The sequence below is a fragment of the Mobula birostris genome, chromosome 8 (assembly GCF_030028105.1).
Source record: "Mobula birostris isolate sMobBir1 chromosome 8, sMobBir1.hap1, whole genome shotgun sequence".
Taxonomy (NCBI): Eukaryota; Metazoa; Chordata; class Chondrichthyes; order Myliobatiformes; family Myliobatidae; genus Mobula; species Mobula birostris.
Genome location: NC_092377.1, coordinates 49,004,565 through 49,028,358, shown reverse-complemented (window position 1 = coordinate 49,028,358; position 23,794 = coordinate 49,004,565). Strand labels below are relative to the sequence as shown.

Sequence of the window (23,794 nt, the reverse complement as noted above, 5' to 3'; positions counted from 1 at the left end):
TTTCTATTAACCTGTTGTGCGAAAGGGGAATTTTGTGTAAAATTTTAGAATGGGAGGCAAGGTGGGTAGGTGAAATCTTTGTTTTATATAAAAAAAACACAAAGCATTTTCGTGAATTGTACTTGCAGAATCATACTTTACCATGTCCGAGAACTTGCAATCACAATCCTATGGTATATACTGTCCCCGTCAGACAATAGCCCCTTGTAGACTGGTATCTCTGTAGTACAGTGGCAGGAAGAAATAGCCTTGGAGTCCTCAGCATTCTTTTAAGACTCTGAAGCCTTGTGGTATCAAATCAAACTTGGACAAAGGCTGTTGTTGCGTGAATGAAGTCACCGGAGAAAAGTTCTGGTAGTTATGAAGCAAAACAAGATACAGCAGGCATCATATGGAGACTCTTTCAGTTGGAAAAATCTCTGCTGTGCCCAACACTACACACATTTTATGTGCTAAAGATCAAAGAAAATTCAGGAGAATGCAAACAAATCCATATTTACAATCCCCTCTTGAACAACACATTTAACAGTTTAAAACGTCTGTATCTTCCCACCATCACTCCCAAAATAAGTATTAATGCATTGGAATGTTGATTGGATTCAGAATCAAGTTTATTATCACTGGCATATGTCGTGAAATGTGTTAATTTAGCAGCAGCAGTTCAATGCAATACATAATATAGGAAGAGAAAAAAATAAATCAATTTCAGTATATGCATATTGAGCAAACTAAAAATTGTGCAAAAGCAGAAATAATATATATTTTAAAAAATGAGGTAGTGTTCTTGGGTTCAATGCCAGATGGCAAAGGGGAAGAAGCTATTCCTGAATTGCTGAGTTTGTGCCTTCTGGCTTCTGTACTTCCTACCTGATGGTAACAGTGAGAAAAGGGCACGCCCTGGGTGCTGGAGGTCCTTAATAATGGACACCTCCTTGAAGATGTCCTGGGTACTTTGTAGTAGTGTCCAGGATGGAGCAACTAAATTCATGTCTCTTTGCAGCTCCTTTTGGTCCTGTGCAGTAGCCCCCCCCAATACCAGACAGTGATGCATCCTGTCAGAATGCTCTCCATGGTACATCTATAGAAGTTTTTGAGTGCTTTTGTTGACATACCAAATCTCTTCAACCTGATGAAGTATAGACACTGTCTTCCCTTCTTCATAGCTGCATTGATATGTTGGGATCAGGTTAGGTCCTCTGAGATGTTGACAACCAGGAACTTGAAGCTGTTCACTCTCTCCAACTGATCCCTCTATGAGGATTGGCATGTGTTCCTTCGTCTTGCCCTTCCTGAAGTCCACAATCAGCTCTTTTGTCTTACTGACACTGAGTGCCAGGTTGTTGCTGCAACACCACTCCACTAGTTGGCATATCTCACTCCTGTGTACTCCCTGTCATCTCCATCGGAGATTCTGCCAACAATCAGCAAATTTATAGATGGTATTTGAGTTATGCCTAGCCGCACAGTCATGGGTTTGCATATGTTGACGATCAGTTAAGTGTCTGTTTCCTGGTCTGTCTGGTCTGCATTTTAAATTTAATTTTCAGTGCATATTTGAATCTGAGGGCTAGTGGCCGAAGTCAGTTAAGTTAATTGCTACATGTGCTGACCCAAAACATCACTCCAACAATTACCACCCTGACCCTCTTGCATCTGATGAATCAGCGCTCACCAGGCTCGATCACACTCAGAAGAATCATCAAAAGTAGGAAGAGCACAGACTGTATTCTGACTGAGAGATTTCACTGTACAGCACCAATCTAGCTTAGTAATAGCATCACTCGCTCAGCTGGCTGAGTCCTAAAGCCTGCTAAACTGGGTCTGTGGCAGGAGAGAATCAATATCGGGAAATAATGCTAATTGCCTGTCCACGTGAGGCAAATACATGCCATAATACCTTTAGTGGAGGTGACCACTACCCTGTCTTTGTGAAGACACAGGTGCATCTTTGCATGGATAGACATCTCATTGTTGAATTGCATTATTCTAATACCAAATGGGAATAATCTGGGACCAGCTGGGATCCTTGAGGTACAATCAAGTTCAAACACTGCAAGTTGAAGTCATTATTCAACCATACATGACTACCCGTGAATTCAGCCAAATGAAACAGTGTTACTCTGGGGCCAAGGGACAAAGCACAGTACCAAAAGTCATACGCAGCACAAGATAAATATAAGATAACCATCACATATAAGATGTTGCCTGGAGTGGAGAGCATACTTTATGGGAATAGGTGGAGTGATCTTGGCCTTTTCTCCTTGGAGTGGCGGAGGATGAGAGGTGACCTGATAGAGGTGTATAAGATGATGAGGGGCATTGATCGTGCCGATAGCCAGAGGCTTTTTCCCAGGGCTGAAATGGCTAACATGAGGGGACATGGTTTTAAGGTGCTTGGAAGTAGATACAACGGGGATGTTAGAGGCAAGTTTTTCACACAGCGGTGGGTGCATGGAATGCACTGCCAGCGATATTGGTGGAGGCGGATACAATGGGGTCTTTTAAGAGACTCTTAAGATGCATGGAGTTTAGAAAAATAGAGGGCTATGTGGTAGGGAAATTCTGGCAACACACACAAAATGCTGGAGGAACTCAGCAGGCCAGGCAGCATCTATGGAAAAAAGTACAGTTGATGTTTCAGGCTGAAAGCCTTCGCAGGACTGGAGGAAAAAGCTGAGGAGTAGTTTTGAAAGGTGGGGGGAGGGGAGAGAAAAACATGAGTTGATAGGTGAAACCTGAAGGGGGAGGGATAAAGTAAAGAGCTGGGAAGTTGATTGGTGAAATGAGGTGAGAGGCGAAAAAGGAAATGGGAAATGGAGAAGGGGGTGGTGGGTGTTGGGGCCATTATTGGAAGTTTGAGAAATTGATGTTCATGTTATCAAGTTGGAGGCTACCCAAATGGCATATAAGTTGTTGTTCCTTCAACCTAAGTGTGGCCTCATCTCGACAGTGGAGGAGGCCATGGATGGACATATCGGAATGGGAATGGGAAGTGATGAGGCGACACTTTCCCCTCTGAGTCTGTTGGGGTCATTTACTGTGTTCGGTGCTCCTGGCATGGCCTCCTGTACATCGGTGAGACCTGACATAGATTGGGAGACCACTTCGTCAAGCACTCTGTCCGCCTGAACAAGTGGGATCTCCCAGTAAGGATTAGTAGGTTAATTGATCACATGCACGTAATTGGGTGGCGCTGGCTTGTAGGCTATAAAGGCCTGTTACTGTGCTGTACCTTTAAATAAATAAAGAGAAAAAGAAAGCACTCCCAAGCTCAAAATCTCTACTTGCAAGCACTTGGAACGTACAACAGATGCAGATTCCTTCCAAAATCAAACACAATCCTGACTTAGAACCAGTATTACATTTTCTTAAGTGTGAGAGATTCTGTAGTTGCTGGATATCTTGAGCAACACACACAGAATTGTGTGGAATTCAGCAAGTCAAGCAGCATTCATGGAAGAGAATAATCGAAGTTCAAAGTAAATTTATTATCAAATAATAAATGGCACCATATACAGCCCTGAGATTCATTTTCATGTGGGCATACTGAATAAATCTATAGAATAACAACCATAACAGAATCAATGAAAGACTGCCCAACTTAGGTGTTCAACCAGAGTGCTGAAGCCAACTGTGCAAATACAAAAGGAAATAATAATAATAAATAAATAAGCAATAACTATCTAGAACATGAGATGAGGAGTCCTTGAGAAACAGGGAGGTGATAGCTGGAAAAGGTAAAGGGCTGAAGAAGAAACTTGATAGAAGAGGATTGTAAATCATGGAAAAGAAAGAGGAAGAAGAGAGGAACTAGGGGGAGGTGATGAGTAGGTGAGGAGAAGAGAAGAGGTGAAAGGGTAACCAGAATGAGGAATAGAAAAAGGGGGAGGGAGGGAGGGAGGTATCCATTAAGCAATTACTTGCCACTGTCCTGTTGCTCACCTCTCCACCTCCCCCACACAATGATCTTCAGTCTACTGCTGAAACCCCACAATCCTGATCATTGCTTTGATTATATTTTGTTTTTTCTTCTTTTTCTCTTCCCTGCCCCTTTGCCACCAATGAAGTTGAAAATGATCTGTGATCTTCCAATCACCAGCATCATAAATACCGTCACTGAGAAAAGGGACTCATTTTAGTGCTGAGCATACTTGAGTTTTTCATTGGAATATCAGTGACTGAAAATATCTTTGGAGCCTGCTCCCCTGCCTATATAACCCATTAACATGCACAAGAATTCATGGAAAATGTACCTGGGAATTGGGCTTGATCCTGTAATTTTGCTCACAACTAAAGGTGCTAACACTTGAATTAGGTCTATGCTAGTAGAAAGGTGGAGATGATGTTTTGGCTTTGTCATTGCAACAATCTACTTGTTAAAATTTATTGTGTAGTATCAGGGAGTTGTGAATTTGTCTATCACTTGCAAAATAATTGATTTAAGAATAAGGAATAGTGAAATATATTTTAAGGACTGCACATTGTACTGATGTTAGGGAAAGTTGTCAGTATTGTATAAAATATAATTTAACATTTTATGTTCTTGTTGCTTTTCAGGACTTTATGTAAAATAAATGAATTGGAAAGGTGCTTGTGAATCTGGCTGATGGCTGATTTGCCTGATGAAATCAGAGAATTAGATTAAAAGAAATGTCAATACCTATTTCAGGAAAAACAATTGATGGACTGGTAGTGCATTGGTAATGAAGCTACGTCTGTGATAGAAGATGTTTTTGACAAACAATTCAAAGAAGTTTAAGAACTGGCCTAAGATCCCATTTTTGCTGTAGTTAGTGGGAGATACTTGGGTGCCACCAAGTGACTGGGAAAATTATTGCAGATTGCAAAGGTTTGGTGTCATTTTCTTATGTTGTTCTTTAGAGCCTGCTCATTAATTCATGCAAAGGAGAGCAAAAAGAAATAATAAACAACCAATGCTCAAAGGATCTCAAACTGTGCAAACACAAAATAATAAATGATAATAATAAAATACCAATAAATAATGAGAATATGAGATAAAGAGTGAGGCTATAGGTTGTGGGAAAAGTTTGGTGTTGGGATGAGTGAAGTTGAGTGAGTTATCCTCTCTGGTTCAAGAGCCTGAGGTTGAGTGGGTAATAACTGCTCCTGAATCTGGTGATGTGAGTCCTGAGGCTTCTGTACTTTCTTTCTGATGGCAACAGCAGGAAAAGAGCTTGGTAAGGACTGTGGGTGGAAACCAGAGCACTTGGAGAAAACCCACACATTCCATGGGGAGTATATACCGAGGATGTTGGGATTAAACTCAGAGGTCATGCTAACCTCTATGCTACTGTGGCTTTGAACTTTTAACTTTAAACTTAGAATGAACAAGTTTGCTTACCAGATGTTCTTGAGTGTCCCTTTTGTAGGTACCAGTAGTTAGAAAATTCATATATCATTAAACATTTAAAGGTAATTCCAGTAATTTAAAGTGTTAATGATATTTCGTCATAGAATGTCTGCAAAGGCAAGGTGTTGAAGGGATGTTGTTAATGGCACACAGCGTTATTGGAGCTTCTTCTGTAGGCTGGTTTGTGGTTGGATATGAGGTATGAATTAAACTGAGGAAAAATCTTTTGACTTTTTAAAATAAAAAACTAAAATGAGATGGCTTTTAGTTGCTGTCCTGCGAGTCAAATTTAAACCCCCATCACAGTAAGAAAACATTGTCAATTTTGTTTTCATCTAGTTTGTTATTTGTAGAACTCTGCTGGGTATAATTTGTTTTTTTTTGCTGTCTGATGTTATAACTATTAATGCAGATCAAAATACATAATAGGCTTTAAATTACTTAAAAAATTTAAAATGATTTGTACTTGAGTGTTGGTTTTGGTTGTATTGAGTGCACTTGAAGAAGTCTGCACTGAAAATCCTTAAATTGTACCATGGAAATTTGTGTAATGAAACAGGGACCTTTAGCAAATGAGAATATATGAATCCAAGACACCAGGGATATAGTTAGGCCGTCTCTCTACATGCTTGCTTCAGTAAGATAGTGGCTGATGTTTTATCTTAGTGCCACTTCCCTGCACTAAGCTGACTGGTGGTGTAGTGGCATCCGTACCAGATTTCAAGGCGAGGCCCGGGTTCGAATCCGGCTAGCTGCCTGTATGCTTTCCATCGTACTGGGTTGAGCACCGAGCTAGCAACTTGGCCTCGTAAAAAAAAATACACAGAAATTGCCAAAGAAACGTCAAGGTTGCTGCCTGATACACCATAAGGCACACCACTTTCCTGCTATAATCCGACATTTTTTGCTTCCATTAATATCTTAAAGTTTGTGAATCTGTCTCTACTGTACTCAGTGATTTAACATCCACAGCTGTCTTGGTAGGGAATGATTACACTTTGGGTGAAATTTTCTTCCTCAGCTTAGTTTGCAATGCCCAACTTTGTATTTTTGAGACCTGTGACTCTTGGATCCAGACATGTCAAATCCTTCAACATGCAGATTTCATTTATAATGTTCTTTGATTATCTGCAGTTTGACTATGTGCAGCCCTTTTTTTTATTGGAGTATTCAGAATACACATTAGCCTTCCAACTAGCTCAGGTGAGCCCACTATCCTGATCAGGGTGCAGGTTGTGTAAATAAATATAAAAAATAACTTCTTGGAGACTTTTAAAAAAAAAAAAAAAGTTCTCATGGGGGAAATTTGAATTCTTGTTTGGCCTTAATACATTTACAAATTTTCTTTTAGGATGGCGAAGTTTATGATGGATCGGAACTCATTGGTCCAGTAGATCAGTCATCAGAGTCGCTGAATGATAGCTTATCAGATGGCAGTACTGAAGGTAAGCAGACACAACTCAAATGCTGGAACACTAAAACTTTGAATTTTTGGTGAAGTCACAGTTTTGTTTATTTTTACAGAATTCTCCACTTGTCCTAAATTTGATGTGCTCCTGAGATTTCCTGCAACTTGAAATGCTTTCATTTTAAAGGCTATTGGTTTAATCACTCCATTCCTGTTAGAACTGGGTGTTGTACATTGCCATGTTAGCACTAAAATTGGAAGTAGGGCTCAAAAAATGCCTTGGTTTGCATCCCTCATTTCTGAAGCACCCACTTGTTTTGACCTAGAGCAGGTCTAATCTACCTTGAGCTTTATGTGACCACTTAAAAATCACATCAGATGACTCCTCTGGTCTGTGCTGAATAATGCTGTTTTTAACTTCTGACGATAATTCAGAATTAAACTGTGATGAATGTTTTTTTACATTTGTCAACAGTAGATACTTACTATTAATTTTAACAGAAAGATGACATTAAAATTCTGAAGTGAGGAAAGTGCACCGACACAGTACTGTACAGGTCATGAACCACAATCAATACAATTTAAGATGTGGTAAGTTATCCTGTGCTGCCTTTTCAACTGTCTGTAACCTCTGATGTGGTTGGTACTTTCCCTTTTCAGTACACCTCCATCCTCTAGCTCTCTTACTGGACCACTTTCAATGGTTTCTCTTCCTGCTACTTTATCTTTCAAATATCTTGAGGATCTATCCTTTGGCTCCCTCCTATTTCTCATCTACATGTTGCCCCTTGGTGACATATCTGAATAAACATCTGTTTCCACATCCATTCTGGTGCCAGCTCACCTTTTTCTGACCTGTTCAGTACTTCTAGTTTGTCGCACTGGTTTTCAACAACCAGCCTTGGATGAGTAGAAATTTCTTCCAACTAAATGCTAGGATTCCCAAAACATTTGCCTTAATCTGTCACTCATCCGTTGTTCTACCTAGCCATTAATTGAGGCAGAGCCAGATGCTAGGTCATGCAATAGTTCTGATCCATATGGACAGAATCTGTAGCATTGCCTGCTTCAACTCTAATATGGTAATGTTGATTTTTTTTTTCATGTCTTAGCTCATTTTCTAGTGCTGTGTCTCATCCATGCCACTGTGTCCGGTTCTTCCAATGCTCTCCTGATTGACATCTTGCCTTTCACTTTCTGTGATCTTAAACTGCTGTACTATTTCAACTTGCAATGACTCCATTTACCAATCATCACCCTGCATGCTGATCTACTTTGGTTCATGGTGCTGTCTTTATTTTCACATTTTTACGGTTGTTTTAAAACCACTGACCTTGTCCCTTCCTTTCTCTGCAATCTCTGCCAGGACTGTAACCAATTGTGGTCTATTTTTTTTCAGATTTTGTTTGCTCCACTGCAGGTGGCTGTACCTCACCCTTTGAAGTGTCCTTCAGCCTCTTTTGCCCTCCTTTTAAGATGTTCTTGAAAAAGTGAACTTTTGTTGATCTGGCCTTCGTTTCTCAGTGTTAAAAGTTGATAAGCATCCTGTAGTCATTTGCAATGGTTTAATGCATTAAAGGAGCCATACACATCCAGATGATAGTTAGAATACTCCAGCCAGCCCCTGGAGAAGGCAGATGAGTTATTTCTTATGTGGTTCCTATATGTTCATTTTATGTTGAGGACCAATAATTAAAAAAAAACTTTTTGCTTGTGAGGGAGTTGAGCATCTGAAAGGTTTTAGCTATCAGTAAACTAGAATAAAGATGTTCTATTTATCATTCTCTTCCTTTAGAGCTACTTATTAATAAGTTGTGTGAGCTTCTTTGTCCATTTGGAGAATACAAAGCCTCAGTTGAAGATGCTCTTTCTCCTTGCTATCGCTTTTATCTGATACTTACCAGTGTGTTTTTTTTCCCCAGGTGTAGGGACAGGGGGAAGGGAGGTTGATGGTTGGAGGTTTCCAGTTTTCTGGATTGCAGAGGTTTTTGTGATCATGGCAGCAAAACATCAGAACTCCACTCTTCTTGAGACTTTAAAAAAGAATTATGTGATCCTATATGCAATTTTTTTGCTCTTGATCACGTGGTTGAGTTTTCTTTGTTATTTTGGAGAATCTGGAAGGTCTCCTGCACTGCCAAGCTTTCCTTCCCATTTGGGGAGACAGTCGTTTGCAGGTGTGAATGATTGTGAAATGGTTTGGAACAGCAGAGACTTCACGATGGGCAGTTTTCTTGCGTCTTACAAGTTAGAGAAAGTGGTCAGAAAGAGCTTTTTTTCCCAAAAACAAAGCCGAGGAAGAGAAAAAGTTGGAAGAAATTAGTGCTTCATCTACCAATATTAAAATTTTCATTTCCTTTTTTTTGTATTTGTTTTAGCCCAAAAAGACTTCTTTGATGATGTCACGCTCAGCAGTCAATCAGAGTGTGGTGGTAAGTTGTCAGAAATTGTTTTTCTTTGTCCTGTAATTGATCTTAATGTGACCATACATCAGTAGGCCATGTGATACAAGACAGCTGTTGTTTCATAATGTATAACGTGTTGCTTTAACAAGAATGGAAAAAGTTTGCTCTTATCTAGTGCCTTAAGATGCCTTGCACCTTATACTTGTACAATAGTTCATTGAACTATGGTTAGTCCTACAACGTTAGACTTACGATGACAAATTTGTACAGAGCGAACTCCCATCTGAAATGCAATAGCGATGAGATAAAGGATGCTGATTGAGAGAGAAAAGATAGCACTAGGGATCAATTCCCCGCTCTTCATGAGCCAATAACGCTTTTATATTCATCTGATAGGACAGATGGGGCCTTGGTTTGCTATTTCATTGAGAAAGGCAACTCTATTGATGCAGGGCACTGGAGTGTTAGTGTGGATTTTGTGTTCAGGTTGCAGCTTGACCTTCTAACCTTCTGTGGCAGAAAGTGTGTTACCAGATGACATATGTTACCATATAATAGAAAACTTTCTAAGAATACAGTCATTATCTTATTTACAATGAACACCTTCATGGGAGGGCAGCTGGAATTTTGAAAATCGAATGACCCAGAGATGGGGAACACTTAACACAAGGAGAAAATGGAATATCGGGAATAGCGTCTGGGGGGCTCTGCTCCCAGCGAATTGCGCACACTCTCTCTTTCTCTTTCTCTTGTTGATGGAGGAGAGTTTGTTGCTGATTCTTGAGTTGGGGAACTCGGGGGAGGGGTGGGGAAGTGATGTAGCAGACTTTAACACTAGGAGAGGGGTGAGGAGAGAGAGGGAGAGAGAGAGACACTGTGGTATGTCGAATTGTTGGGTGAATGATTAGTTTCTGTTGTAATGCAGACCATGGTCTTTATGGGTTTTGCTATTGCTTGCTTGGTGAGTGGAGAGTACAGATGCTTTTTGCTGAAGTAAATGGGGCCGGGGGAGGATCGTTGCTTATGTGTGGGAGTCATTAAGTTTCTAACATTTTTACTGTCACTCATTCTTTGGAGCAATCTTCTGTTTTTGTGGATGTCTCTGAAGAACAAAAATTTAAGGTTGTATATTGTATACATTCTCTGATATTAAATGGAATAATTGAACTGTTGAGCTATTGATTTCTCCCTCCCTATAGAATTGCACTTTAAGCCAAAGTTCTTTTTCAGTTCATGATTTGACTGTAATCTCTGCATTTGCATTATAGTCCAGGTGTAGTAACAGTAGAATTTATTTATTTGTAGGTTGAGTACACAGGCAAAACTCTACTCCCTTAGATGCTTATTCTTAAAGGAAAGGGTACAACCACATGCATATAAATACTTTAAATGTAGAAAATGACGTGAAATGTTGGTGAATGATGGGGGGTTGCAATTGGCCACTGAGTATGAGAGTGGAGAGATGACTGAAGGGGAAATTAAGGAGATGGGTGTCTGAAGTGAAATATAATAAGGATGAAGAAGTTTGGGAAAGGCAGTCCAGAATGTAGTGGTGGCGGGTTCTGTGGACTATGAAAGGAAGGGAGACTCTATTGAATAAATGGGGAAAGCACTATGAAGGCTTATGTTTTTTTTTGGGCAGAGTTGAGCAACATTTTGTGGAGTTTATCATTGGGGACTCTGTACATTGGATTCGGGGAATAACAGGAATTTGAAGAGCAAAGGAACAAGGTGTGATTTGAATTCTGAAAAAGTGATGGTGAGAGGAAGTTGAATTTTGGGAGACCAGTGCTGAAGAGGCTTGCTTGAATGAAGGGGAGGAAGTAAATTCTTGTTTGCTTTAGTGAAATTATTAAAAATATTTTAAAGGTACTTATCATGGAATTATTTGTTTCTTTGCATTTCACTGGTTTCCTGAATGAATTTGATTCGCAGGCATAATTACTAGAGACATGGTAATTTTTTGTAAGGGGTATAAGCAAACATAGCAATACGTTTCACCATTTTCTGATGGTCAGCGGTTGTTGATGGGGACACGGTTAATCATTTGAAATCTGCAAATAAAAATGTTAGAAATTCTTTGCAGGGCAGGTATCATCTGCAGAATTAACATTCCTTGTCGGTGACCTTTCATCAGAGGTTGTTCATCACAGGGACTATTTTTGTTTCTCTTTACACATGCTGCTTTCTGATATGTTTACTAAGATTTCCAGCATCAACAAGAAGTGTTTGGTTTTAGGTCTTTTAATTCCTGTTTTCCCCACCACGCTGAAGGGTAAAGGAACATACAATGTTTCCTGTGGACCTTTTGCTAGGATTATGTTGACCCATGTGACAAATCTGAAACATAATCATTATTTAAATTTTATTGTTCCTTTATGCTAACTTGGACCAATCTGCAGATCACCTAGCTGGTTAATGGCATTATCTCATAATTAACATGATCATGATTAAAATTTAAGATATACCCATTTTGATTGCTATATTGTATTACCGAACAGAGATGAACCAAAACCTTAATTATTGTACATTTAACATGTAAACTGTCCATCACAATAATCATTCACCCTGTGAATGTTAATGGTGCTGTATTGCTTCTCCAAGTCATCAATTTTGTTATATGAGCATAATAAAGAACCATCTGGAATTCATAAAATGTAATTTAGTTAAAGATAGGACAACAGAGAAAAACGACCCATTATTTGAAAGGACAAGGAATCTTTCAATTCTTTTTACATATGAAGACTTTTATAGTACATTACAATTATGTGTATTAATAAATTTATGTTACTGAACTGTTAAAACAACAGTGGTGAAATATTACTTGTTCGCACAAGTTCTATGTATGTTTCAAGAATATCTCTGGATAATTTTTAACTTTTAAAAGACAGTATTGTCATGGTAAATAGTGAGGATGTTTTCATTTGTTCCTTTGCCGAAGGTTTAATTTTATTCGACATGCAGATAGTTTGATCTGGTGCTAAAATAAAATTTAAAACTATAATAGTGCTTAAGGTGATTGGTAATGACTTGTACAGGTATGATTTCCAGGGCTAGTCTTGTTTACAGAGCATTGTCCTTTTATTTAGGAAGACTATACTCCAGAGTTCTGAAAGAAGTAGTTGAGATTGTGGATGAATTACTAATGATCTTTAAAGTATTTCTAGATTCTGGAATGGTTCCAGAGGACTGGAAAATTGCAAATGTCACTCCATTCTTTAAATATGGAGGGAGGCAAAAGACAGGAAATTATAGGCTTATTAGCCTGACTTCAGTGATTGGCAAGATGTTAGAATCTACCTGAAGTCAGCATGCTTTCCTTAAGAGGAAATACTGTCTGACAAATCTATTGGAATTCTTTGAGGAAACAGCAAGCAGGATAGACAAAGGTGAGTCCATTGACAAGGTGCTACACACAAGGCTACTGAGCAAAAGAGCTCATGGTATTGCAGGAAAGATACTAGCATGGACTGAAGATTGGCTGAAAGGCAAAAGACAAAGAATAGGAATAATGGGGCCTTCTCTGGTTGGCTTCTGGTGACTAGTGATGTTCTTCGTGGGGCAGTATTAGATCCACTACTTTTCATGTTATATGTTAATAATCTGAATGATGAGATTGATTTTTATTTTGGTCTGATCTGTGGACAATACAAAGATAGGTGGAGGGGCAGGTTATGTTGAGAAAGCAGGGAGGTTGCAAAAGGATCTAGACAAATTCGGAGAGTGGGCAAAGAAGTGGCATTTGGAATAGAGGGTAGGGAAGAGTGTGGTCATACATTTCATGCTGTCCCACATAGATCAGGTGGGGAAGAATATGCTTGGCATGTTGGCTGTCATCAGTCAGGGTAATGAGTGTCAAGTCACATTTATTGTCATTTAACTATATACATGGATGTAACACATATAAAGTGCATATAAAAAGTATTTCCCACCCCCCCCCCCCCCCAGAAATTTTCATGTTTTATTGTTTTTCAACATTGAATCACAGTGGATTTAGTTTGGCTTTTTGACACTGATCGACAGGAAAAAAAACTGTTTCATGTCAAAGTGAAAACAAATTTCTACAAATTGGTCTAAATGTATTACAAATATCAAACAGAAAATAATTGCTTGCATAATTACTCACCCCCTTCAAGTCAGTATTTAGAAGATGCACCTTTGGCAGCCTTGATTACAGCCTTGAGTCTGTGTGGATGGGTCTCTATCAACTTTGCACATCCAGACACTGCAGTTTTTCCCCATTCTTCATTACAAAACTGCTCAAGCTCTGTCAGATTGCGTGGGGATCGTGAGTGAATAGCCCTTTTCAAGTCCAGCCGCAAATTCTCATTTGGATCGCGGTCTGGACTCTGACTTGGCCACTCCAGGACATTAACTTAGTTGTTTTTTAAGCCATTCCATAGCCTTGGCTTTATGTTTTGGATCATTGTTTTGCTGAAAAACAAATCTCCCAAGTCATAGTTCTCTTGCAGATTGCATCAGGTATTCCTCCAGGATTTCGCTGTAGTTTGCTGGATTAATTTTACCCTCTACCTTCACAAACCTTTCATGGCCTGCTGCAGTGAAGCATCCCGACAGCATGATGCAGTCACCTCCATGCTTCATGGTAGGGATGGTATGTTTCTGATGATGGTGATGATGTTTGTTTTCCACTGGTCTGATGGGCAAAAAGCTCAATTTTGGTCTCATCAGACCATAGAACTTTCTTTCAGCTGACTTCAGAGTCTCCTTCTGGCAAACTCTAGCTGAGATTTCATGTGAGTTTTTTTCAACAGTGGCTTTCTCCTTGCCACTCTCCCATAAAGCTGCAACTGGTGAAGCACCCAGGCAACAGTTGTATGCGCGATCTCTCCCATCTCAGACACTGAAGCTTGTAACTCCTCCAGAGTTCTCATAGGTCTCTTGATGGCCTCCCTCTCTAGTCCCCTTCTTGCACGGCACTCAGTTTTTGATGATGGCCTGCTCTAGGCAGATTTACAGCAGTGCCATATTCTTTCCGTTTCTTGATGATTGACTTAACTGTACTCCAAGGGATATTCAGTCACTTGAACATTTTCTTGTATCCATCTCCTGACTTGTGTTTTTCAATAACCTTTCCATGGAGTTGCTTGGAGTGTTCTTTTGTCTTCATGTTGTAGTGTTTGCCAGGATACTCACCAGCAGTTGGACCTTCCAGATACAGGTGTATTTTTACTACAATCATTTGAAACACCTTGACTGCACACAGTGATCCCCATTTAACTAATGATGTGACTTCTAAAACCAATTGGCTGCACCAGTGATTATTTGGTGTTTCATATACTTTAATATTCACCCTTTAATACTTTAAATTCTTTTGTGTTTTATATCTGTAATTAATTAATTAATCTCACTTTGTAGAGATCTGTTTTCACTTTGACACAAAAGAGTCTTTTTCTGTTGATCAGTGTCAAAAAAATTAAGCCAAATTAAATCCACTGTGATTCAATGTTGTAAAACATGAAAACTTCCAAGGGGGGGGGGGTGAATACTTTTTATTGGGACTGTAACCATATGATGTTTATAGAAATGAGACAACGTTTCTCAGAACTTTGATGTAAAGCACAGTGGTACACATAACACATGATAACTTTTGAAGGAGAGGAACTGGGATATTTACATTGTAGTTGTACAAGACTTTGGTGAGGCTGCAGCTGGAGTATTGTAGACAGTTTTGGTTATTCTGTTAAATGAAGAAAGATGTTGTTAAGCTGGAAAGTGTACAAAGAAGAAAAATGAGAATATTGTAGGATTTGAGACTGTGCAGGCTAGGACATTATTCCTTGAAGTGTACCAGACTGATGAGTAACCTTCCAGGTGAATGCATTGAGTTGCTTTCCCAGGAAAAGGGAAATAAAAACTAGAAGGCATAGGTTTAACGTGAGAAGCAAACGATTTAACTGATCTTCAAGGGCAACTCCTTCACAAGATAGTGGTGTGTATCTGAAACGAGTTGGCTGCGAAGGTGGTTCAGTCAGGTACAATAACAATATTTAAAGGATATTTCAAGAGGTACATAGACAGGAAAGGTTTAGATAGATTTGGGCCAAACACTGTAAATGGGACTAGCTTAAATGACCATCTTGGTTGTCATGGAACAGGTGGAGCAAAAGCTTATTTTCCTGTTGCATTACTCTGTGTCTCCAAATCATAATAATGTGGATCTCTTACATACTAAGGAGAAATTATATTAGGAAAAGAAGAAATTTCAGAAAAACTTAAAATATCAACAAGAAGCAAAACACAGAAAACTTTCCAGAAGAAGCAGAGAAGTATATGTTCAGAGTGCATGAGGAGGTCAAAGAAATTAGAATTAGTAAAATGTTGGAATTGGAGAAATTGGTAGAATTGAAAAGCAATCATCACCATGACTTGACGACTGACATCAAAGGAATTTGAAGGAGGTAGCTCTGCTGATATATGAATGCACTGGTTGTCATTTTTATTATGGTAAAAAAGTTGAGTTCTTTAGGTGAAAAATTAAAAGTGGTTGTATGTGAATCTCTGAAAGTTACAATGTGCAATAAATTGAGAAGGCAAATAGAGTATTTCTCTTTATTGCAAATGGATTTTAGTGCAAGAGTACATCTTTCTCTATTTATACAAAGCCTTGGTGAGATTGTACCTGGAATCTGACCCTGCTGTAAATAGAGGGGGTACAATGTAGATGCACAAGAAAAATTCATGAGGTGACTTCTTTATCTTCTGAACAGAGAGAATAACTTGATAATATACTCTGAGTTTAAAAAAATAAGGAACGTTCTCATGGTATGATTGCATAGTGGTTAGCCCAACACTTTACATTACCAGCGGCCCAGGTTCGATTCCTGCCACTGGCTGTAAGGAGTTTGTACATTCTTTCCATGACTGTGTGGATTTCCTCCGGGTGCTCTTGTTCCCTCCCACAGTCCAAAGATCTACCGGTTGATAGGTTAATTGGTCATTGTAAATTGCCTTGTGATTAGGTTAGGGTTAAATCGGGGGTCACTGGGCAGCATGGCTTGAAGGGCCATAAGGGCCGATTCCACACTCTAGCTCAATAAATAAATAAAATAAAAATCTTTTTGAAATATATGCAATTCTTAAGGGACTTTTATGGCGTGAATGAAAATTTTTCCCTGATCCAGGTATCTAGAAACAGGGAGCACAATCTCGATGTAAGAGGACCATTAAAGCATTGTGCTCTGCACAGAGATTTTGGGCTGAGCTGTACGGTTCCATGCACTTTGACTGAATTGAGGAGGAACTTTTTCTTCCAGTGGGTAGTGAATCTTTGGAATTCGTTGTCCAGGGGGGCAGTGGAGGCTCAGTTGCTGATTCTATTCAAGACAGATTGATTGATCCGTTCAGATGAAGGATCTCGACTGTCCATTTCACTCCACAGGTGCTACCTGATCTGCTGCATTCCTTCAGCATCTTGTTTGTTTCTCCTGATTCCACATTTACACTCTTTTGCATCTCCAGAGACAGATTTGAAGGCTATGGGCTCAGGACAGGAAAGGGGGCAACTATGAGTGAAGGGTGGAGCAGGGCTGAGGGCCATATGGACTACTCTTGCATATTCTAATGAAGACATTGAATGTTCATTGTGAAAAGCATGCAGTGGAACATTTATGTAGGGTTTTACCATGCATTATGGGGTGCTGTTTTGATTAGTGATAAACTGTTACTAGCAATTTAAGAAGAACTTAATATGATCGTAATTTCTCAGACGGTGCAGTCAGATTTTTTTTTACATGCCCTTCAGTTAAGATTGGCATGATTCTGTTTCAGAGGAGGATGGAATGTGAATGTACAATATAGTCAAGGACGGGAGCTTCTAAGACGAGACAAATACTTGTTGGTTCAGGAATTGTTCATTGGAGAGAAATGCTGTGCTCATACCATATTAGGAATGTAAATTATCTTTAAAGTCACCTTGTCTAGGCATTTTGTTTTCTGCTAATAGTTGAGTGGTGTGTGCACCTGGCACTTCCAGATGTGTCAGAACTGTTTCTAATGTAGTGTTTATTTATTTTAACCAGCAGAGTAAGTACATCAGGATCAAATTAATCACCTATCTCCTCAAACGTGTCCATTCAGTTGTAAATTCTAAAATTCTCCCTTTCCTGTCTATTGAATTATTTCAACAATTTTAACCCTTAATGCTCTATGCATAAAGAAATTAATGTTTCCCAGTAAATGTAAGAATGTTTTGCTGCTCTCTATTGCATCAGTATGCTTGAGATTATTGCATGGGCATCTTCTTCATTTCCTTTCATTGAGCATATGGAGCAGGAGACCTTGACTCATAATTACACCCCATCTAATTGAGAAAGCAGTGTGTATCCATATTGATGGACTGAGCTTGATTTGAGTAACTGATGGCCAATTAGTCTGCATAAATTTGAACTGATCTTAGATTATTTTCTGGCTGTCCTTAACTCAATATAGGTGAATTCTCTTCACATTAGAGTGTTGTTTTGTCATTTTAATTCTCATTTTTGTGCAATTGTTTCCACCTTCTCTATCCTGATCCCTTTTTTAGTGCCCCTTGCTTGTCTTGCCAGAAAACAGCAAGAGAGTAACGTAATCTTGTCTTCAAAAGCTTTCTGCTTGTATTTAAGGGTAACAGGTCAATTCTGAATTCTGCCATCATTTCTGTTTCCTTTCCTTGCTTTTAGTGGATTTCCTATTGGCCTTAACTCCCTCTAAAGTTTATAGTGCAAGGAATTTAGACAAGAAGTAAACTTTGAAACGCAAGACTGTAATGGCCCGAGTAGGAAGTATTATTGCCTATACTTTTAGAAAGCAAATTACTTGGCTTAATTAGATCAATAGGCCATCAGCTTCAGCGCAACAAAGATATTGTTTCTAATTAATTTTTTTTGAACCGGAGAGGATTTGAAAGGATCTGATAGCATAGAGGGTGACCATTTCACCCACTGGCACTCTGTAGATCTATCCAATCAGACCCAAAGCCATGCCGTTTTTTTTTAATTTTCAGGCGTAATTAGTTTCCTTTTAGAAAGGTACTTTACGAAACATTGCTTCCACTATGTTTCTAGATATTAATTTTTTGAATTAATATGAAACAACTTGTCTGCCATCTAACTTTTTGTAGTTATCATAAATAAGTGGATAAGTGTATGAAAGTAGGTGTTGCACAGGAGCCAGGTGGCCGTGCCTTTGCAAAATTAAGTTAACTCTAAAGTTTAAAAGTATTTGTTTTCAAAATTTTAATGTAAAACACATCGGAATAATGACTTATCACACTTATTTGTGGCAAATTTACAGGGTACCATGGGTAGATTTAGATTTATTACCAAATATAGAATATTTTCTTGTTTGAAATTGGATACTGGTGATTGGTGAGGCACATGTTATGTCCAAACATGCTTCACCAGAATTTCTTTAATATGAGCTCCATTGTAGCCAATAGAAGCAACACACACAAAATGCTGGAGGAACTCAGCAGGCCAGGCAGTATCTATAGAGAAAAGTACAATTGACGTTTTGGGCCAAAACCCTTCGGCAGGACTGAGGAAAAAAGGCTGAGGAGTAGATTTAAAAGGTAGGGGGAGGGGAGAGAGAAACACAAAGTGATAGGTGAAACCTGAAGGGGGAGAGATGAAGTAAAGAGCTGGGGAGTTGATTGGTAAAAGAGACAGAAGGTCATGGATGAAAGAAAAGGGGGAAGGAACACTAGAGGGAGGCGGTGGGCGGGCAAGGAGATAAGGTGAGAGAGGGAAAGGGAGATGGGAGATGGTGAACGATGGGGGTCATTACCGGAATTCAAGAAATCGATGTTTGTGCCATCAGGTTGGAGGCTACCCAAGTATTGTTCCTCCAACCTGAGTGTGGCCTCATTGCGACAGTGGAGGAGGCCATGGATAGACATATCGGAATGGGAATATGTAGTGAATTAAAATGGGTGGCCACTGGGAGATCCCGCTTTTTCTGGCAGCCGGAGCATAGGTGCTCAGCGAAGCAGTCTCCCAATCTATGTCGGGTCTCACTGATATACAGGAGGCCACGCTGGGAGCACCGGACGCAGTATGTGACCCCAACAGACTCACAGGTGAAGTGTTGCCTCACCTGGAAGAACTGTTTGGGGCCCTGAATGGTAGTGAGGGAGGAGGTGTAGGGGCAGGTGTAGCACTTGTTCCGCTTGCAGGAGGGGGATCAGTGGGGAAGGGAGTCGCGTAGGGAGCAATCCCTGCGGAAAGCAGAAAGTGGGTGGGAGGGGAGGGAAAGATGTGCTTGGTGGTGGGATCCCATTGGAGATGGCGTATGTTTTGGAGAATTACTTGCTGGATGTGGAGGTTGGTGAGATGGTAGGTGAGAACAAGAGGAACCCTATCCCTGGTAGGGGCGCAGGAGGATGGGGTGAGAGCAGATGTCTGTGAAATAGAAGAGATGTGGTTGGGAGCAGCATTGATGGTGGAGGAGGGGAAGCCCCTTCTTTGAAAAAGGACATCGCTTTCGTTCTAGAATGAAAAGCCTTATCCTGAAAGCAGACGCTGCAGAGACAGAGGAATTGAGAGAAGGGGATGGCGTTTTTACAAGTAACAAGATAGGAAGAGGTATAGTGTACCTCTTCCCAATCAATTGTAAACCTTAGATTTACAAATCTGCAACAAAATCTTCACCCTGACACTATATTCATTCATTATGGTGAGTAACACAGCATCTATAAATGGTAATTTTCTGTTTGTCAATTTTTTAAAATGATCAGTGCATTATTTACAGTCGGCAGCAGTAACATCATGCTGGTCTATGACTCTTTGGAGCCATGTGTCAAATCTGTGATGTTTGTAATGTGATTCAGTAATCACTTAATTTTCAAAGTACATTTACTCTATGTGAAGGGAGTTTGAATTTAATGAAGCAATTAAACTACTCCTGTGAACAGTGTAGAATATCATTGAATGAGTTAATCAGGCAGTAAAGATTTACAGGGATTATGTTTGATCCACGGATTTGTCACGGTATAGAAGGAGGCTCTTCAGCCCTTTATAACAGTACCTGATAGAATATTCCTATCAGTCTCATTTCCCTGCTATTTTCCCATAGTCTTACCAATTATTCTCTCTCAAGTACCTCTTCTTTAGTTCTTTTCTGAAAGTCATAATTCATTCTGTATCTTCCATCCCTGCAGGCAAACCAAACAACTTGCATTCATGCCCCTTGTAGCTTTTGATAAGGTGCCACAGCAATGTAGCATTTAGCACAACACTATTACAGAGTTCAGAGTCCACTGTCTGTAAGGAGTCTCTGTATGTCTTCCCTGTGGAATGCATGAGTTTTCTCCATGTGCCCCGGTTTCCTCCCATAATCCAAAGATGTAACGGGCAGGTTAACGGGTGGGTTAACTGGTCAGTGTAAGTTGTCCCGTGATTAGGTTAGGGTTAATCGGTGTTTGCAGGGGTCGCTGGTGCAGCGTGGCTCAAAGGTCTGTCCTGCGCTGTATCACTAAATCAATCAGTCAATTAATCTCCACCCTCTTGTCTTGGACCTACTGTTGATGGGAGCTTCCTTCTATTCACTTCCCCGAAGTCTGTCATAACTGTCTGTACCTGTATCCAATCTTCTCTTAGCCGCCTTTGGTGCAGGCAGAATAGCCCTAGCTTTTTCGGTCCAACCTTGCAATCAAATTCTTTATTTTTAAAATCACTCTGATCTTTTCGGCACTCTATTCAATACTACCTACAGTAAGATAACTAGAACTGGATGCAATATGTCATTAGTGGACATCCTTGTTTTTATACTTTTTACCTCCATTTATAAATTTCCAAATCCCGCCTGCTTTACTATTTTCTCAACCTTGCAATTTTGAAAAGTATATGCACAAATGCGTTTAAGATCAGAAATGTTTAAAGAACTTCAAAAAAAATTAGTATTATCAATAATATTTAAGAACAACCTAAAATAATTAGAAACTCAGTTAATCTTGATATTTAAAATTGATTAAAATATACTATTCTTTTAATAGCACTCTTCATTCAAGCTAATGAAGCCAGTCTCTGAGATTTTCAGGCAGTTTCTTTTGGAAGAACGATGAGAAATTGACCAATCTTGCACTCTGACACTGAACCCCTGAGTGCAGCATCAGAGCACAATTAAAAGCTGCCAAGCAAGTTCATTATTTATGAACGTAGGGGTGCAAACTTGGGAGCATAAAAATAGGGGCGATTAACAGTTACAAACCCAAGTTTGATTTTCACTGTGAAACTTGGATCAGTGCTCTGCTTCCAACAGTATTTCTTGAACCTAACCAACATATCAAACTGAGGCATGCTGAATGTCGTTGGATGAAGTGGAGAATTTAAAAAATAAGCAAAAAAAAAATTTGTTGCATTGGCTCAGAAATCAAATGTGTTAATTTAATGACTAAATTTATGGTAATCTTATCATTCAGTAACATTCTCAGAGCATAGAAATCAGTGGAACTTTTATATTCAGGACAATGTAACTACATCCTCATCATCAGTAACTACAAATGGAAAGAAGACAAACTCAGTTAAAAATAATACCATTTTACAGAGGCCTGTTTTTTTGCCATTGTTGCTTGGTCTTACTAATGTTGTTCAGTTACACTAAGATTTAGTTGCTCTTTGCAGTTCATCCCCTTTGAAATGAAGCACAGTTTTCCATTTCCTTTTCTCTTTACTTTCTTTATCCATGTACTATATTTGTTTCTAAACCTCTATACCTCCCCAAATAACATTTCAGTATTCCTTCTGACTAAAGTGGATATTATATTTCTCAACACCTCTAGGAGAGGTGCTGCTTTACGGTGCCAGAGACCTGAGTTCAACGCTGACCTCCAATGCTATCCGTTTGGAGTTTGTGCATTCTTCTTTTGACCAACGTGGCGTTCCTCTAGGTGCTCTGGTTTCCACCCACATTCAAAAGAACTGCAGATTTGTGTGTTAAAGGCCAATGTAACTTGCTCCCTAGTGTTGGGTGAGTGATAGAATCTGGGAGGAATATGAGAATTTGAAAAATCATATAGGAGTGATATGAACTGGGAGTGATGGTTATCACACACCTGGTGGACCATAGTACTGATGTTTGTGCTGCATCTCTCTCTTGAGTCTAAACTGTTTCATGTACCACTCATTTACCCTGTGCAGTTACTTTGAGACTCCGCAATTTATTTTCTCTCCTCTTTGTATCTCAGCCATTGTGGGTAGATTTAGCTTGGATCCTCTCAGTGACGAATACAGATTATAGGAAGCAAAGGTCCACCACTCAACTAGATATAATTTGCCATCTTGAAGACTGTACTCTACTTATCCCCTCTCAGATGTTGAACGTTGAATTTCACCATCTTAAAAATACCTAATAGCAGAATCTTTGTGAACTTTATTTTGTAGTTTTAATAACAAGTTTGTAGTAAGGTAGCCAGCTTGCTAGAACTTAATGCTTTTGAAGTTGGGGTATTTGTCTTCTGTCTTTTAAATCAATTCTGTTTATAATACGTTACTGTCAATTTCTTCAGCCCTTGTGCCATAATCTTTTGTTATATTGTATTGGTTGTATTTTGGAAATCCAAATACACTTACATCCATGTTCTTCTTTATCTCCTCAAGTTACAACTTGGGATTTCCAATTAATTAATTATGTACAGTTTCCTTCCCTTAACTTTCTTTGACCTTGTATAACAATGCTGTGTTTTTCCAAAGTGCTTCGTTATCACTTTCATTAGCAATTGATTTCAGAATTTTCCTGATTTTTTTTTAGGTTAGGCAAACATGCCAGTCATTCCTTGGTTTCTTTCTTCCTTTCTTAACATTTGCTCTTTTTCAAACTGTTGGAATCTTTCCAACATCTTGGATGTTTTAGAAGATGGTGTCTAATGTACATCTACTTTTCGAACCCAGGTCCAGAGGAGGTGTCTAATCCTTGAAACCATGATCTTGCCAAGAACTTTCACTCTAATATTAATAGTTTGAGGTTCTTCATTTTCCTTTATCCTGTTATTACTGGTAATCTTCTGGTTCTTCTTTGATGCCAGATGTTTGTTTAACATCTCTCCAATTTCCTAATTTACCCCTTTTTTAATTTCACTGTTCAGGGGTAGCTCTGTTGCCTGTATTGGAGGTCTCTTTGCATTTGGTCACAAGTTAGTGTTCTTATTTACAAGATTCAGCTTCAGTGGTATTCCACAAGGGCACTATGGACTTCTGCTCTAGGCTCTAGATTAGTTGGTGAGTCAATAATCTGCACTACTTATCACCTTGAAACCCAATTTGCTTCATGACTTTGTCTTGTCAATTTCACCAGCAATGATGAATGCAGTGAATGCTGGACCAAAACCATGGTCTAAACTACAGAAATCATTCGAGACAAAATCATAAAGTTCCTTGGGTTTCAACTGCCATAAGGATGTGCCATAATGTATGAAAAGAACTTGGGTAGAAGGGCTATGTAAAACATAAGCAATGAATCAAATTTGCATCTGTTTCTCAATGCAGTAAGCCAGGTCAAATAATACACCATGCCATTCACTCGTTAATATTAATCTGATGCAGGTATCTTTGAGAGAATTTCCTCAGAAGCAGGAATTTATGAGATCATACCGGATCATTTATTTTGCAGTATCAG

The 23,794-nt window shown here is 39.2% G+C and overlaps 1 protein-coding gene across 5 annotated transcripts in view; it reads left to right on the top strand.

Moving 5' to 3' along the window:
- The window catches only part of rps6kc1 (ribosomal protein S6 kinase polypeptide 1), a 178,060-nt gene that overhangs the window by 38,813 nt on the left and 115,453 nt on the right, over window positions 1–23,794 (top strand). For 4 of the 5 annotated variants that reach the window (XR_011886825.1, XR_011886824.1, XM_072265149.1 and 1 more), the window contains exons 5-6: window positions 6,723–6,816; window positions 9,158–9,211. Coding sequence is in view for 2 of the 5 variants with exons in the window: in XM_072265149.1 (XP_072121250.1) it covers window positions 6,723–6,816; window positions 9,158–9,211 (148 nt within the window). In the remaining 3 variants the exon portion in view is untranslated. Of the gene's footprint in view, window positions 1–6,722; window positions 6,817–7,324; window positions 7,371–9,157; window positions 9,212–23,794 lie in introns of those variants that run through there. The other variant, XR_011886826.1, reaches the window with a different exon arrangement.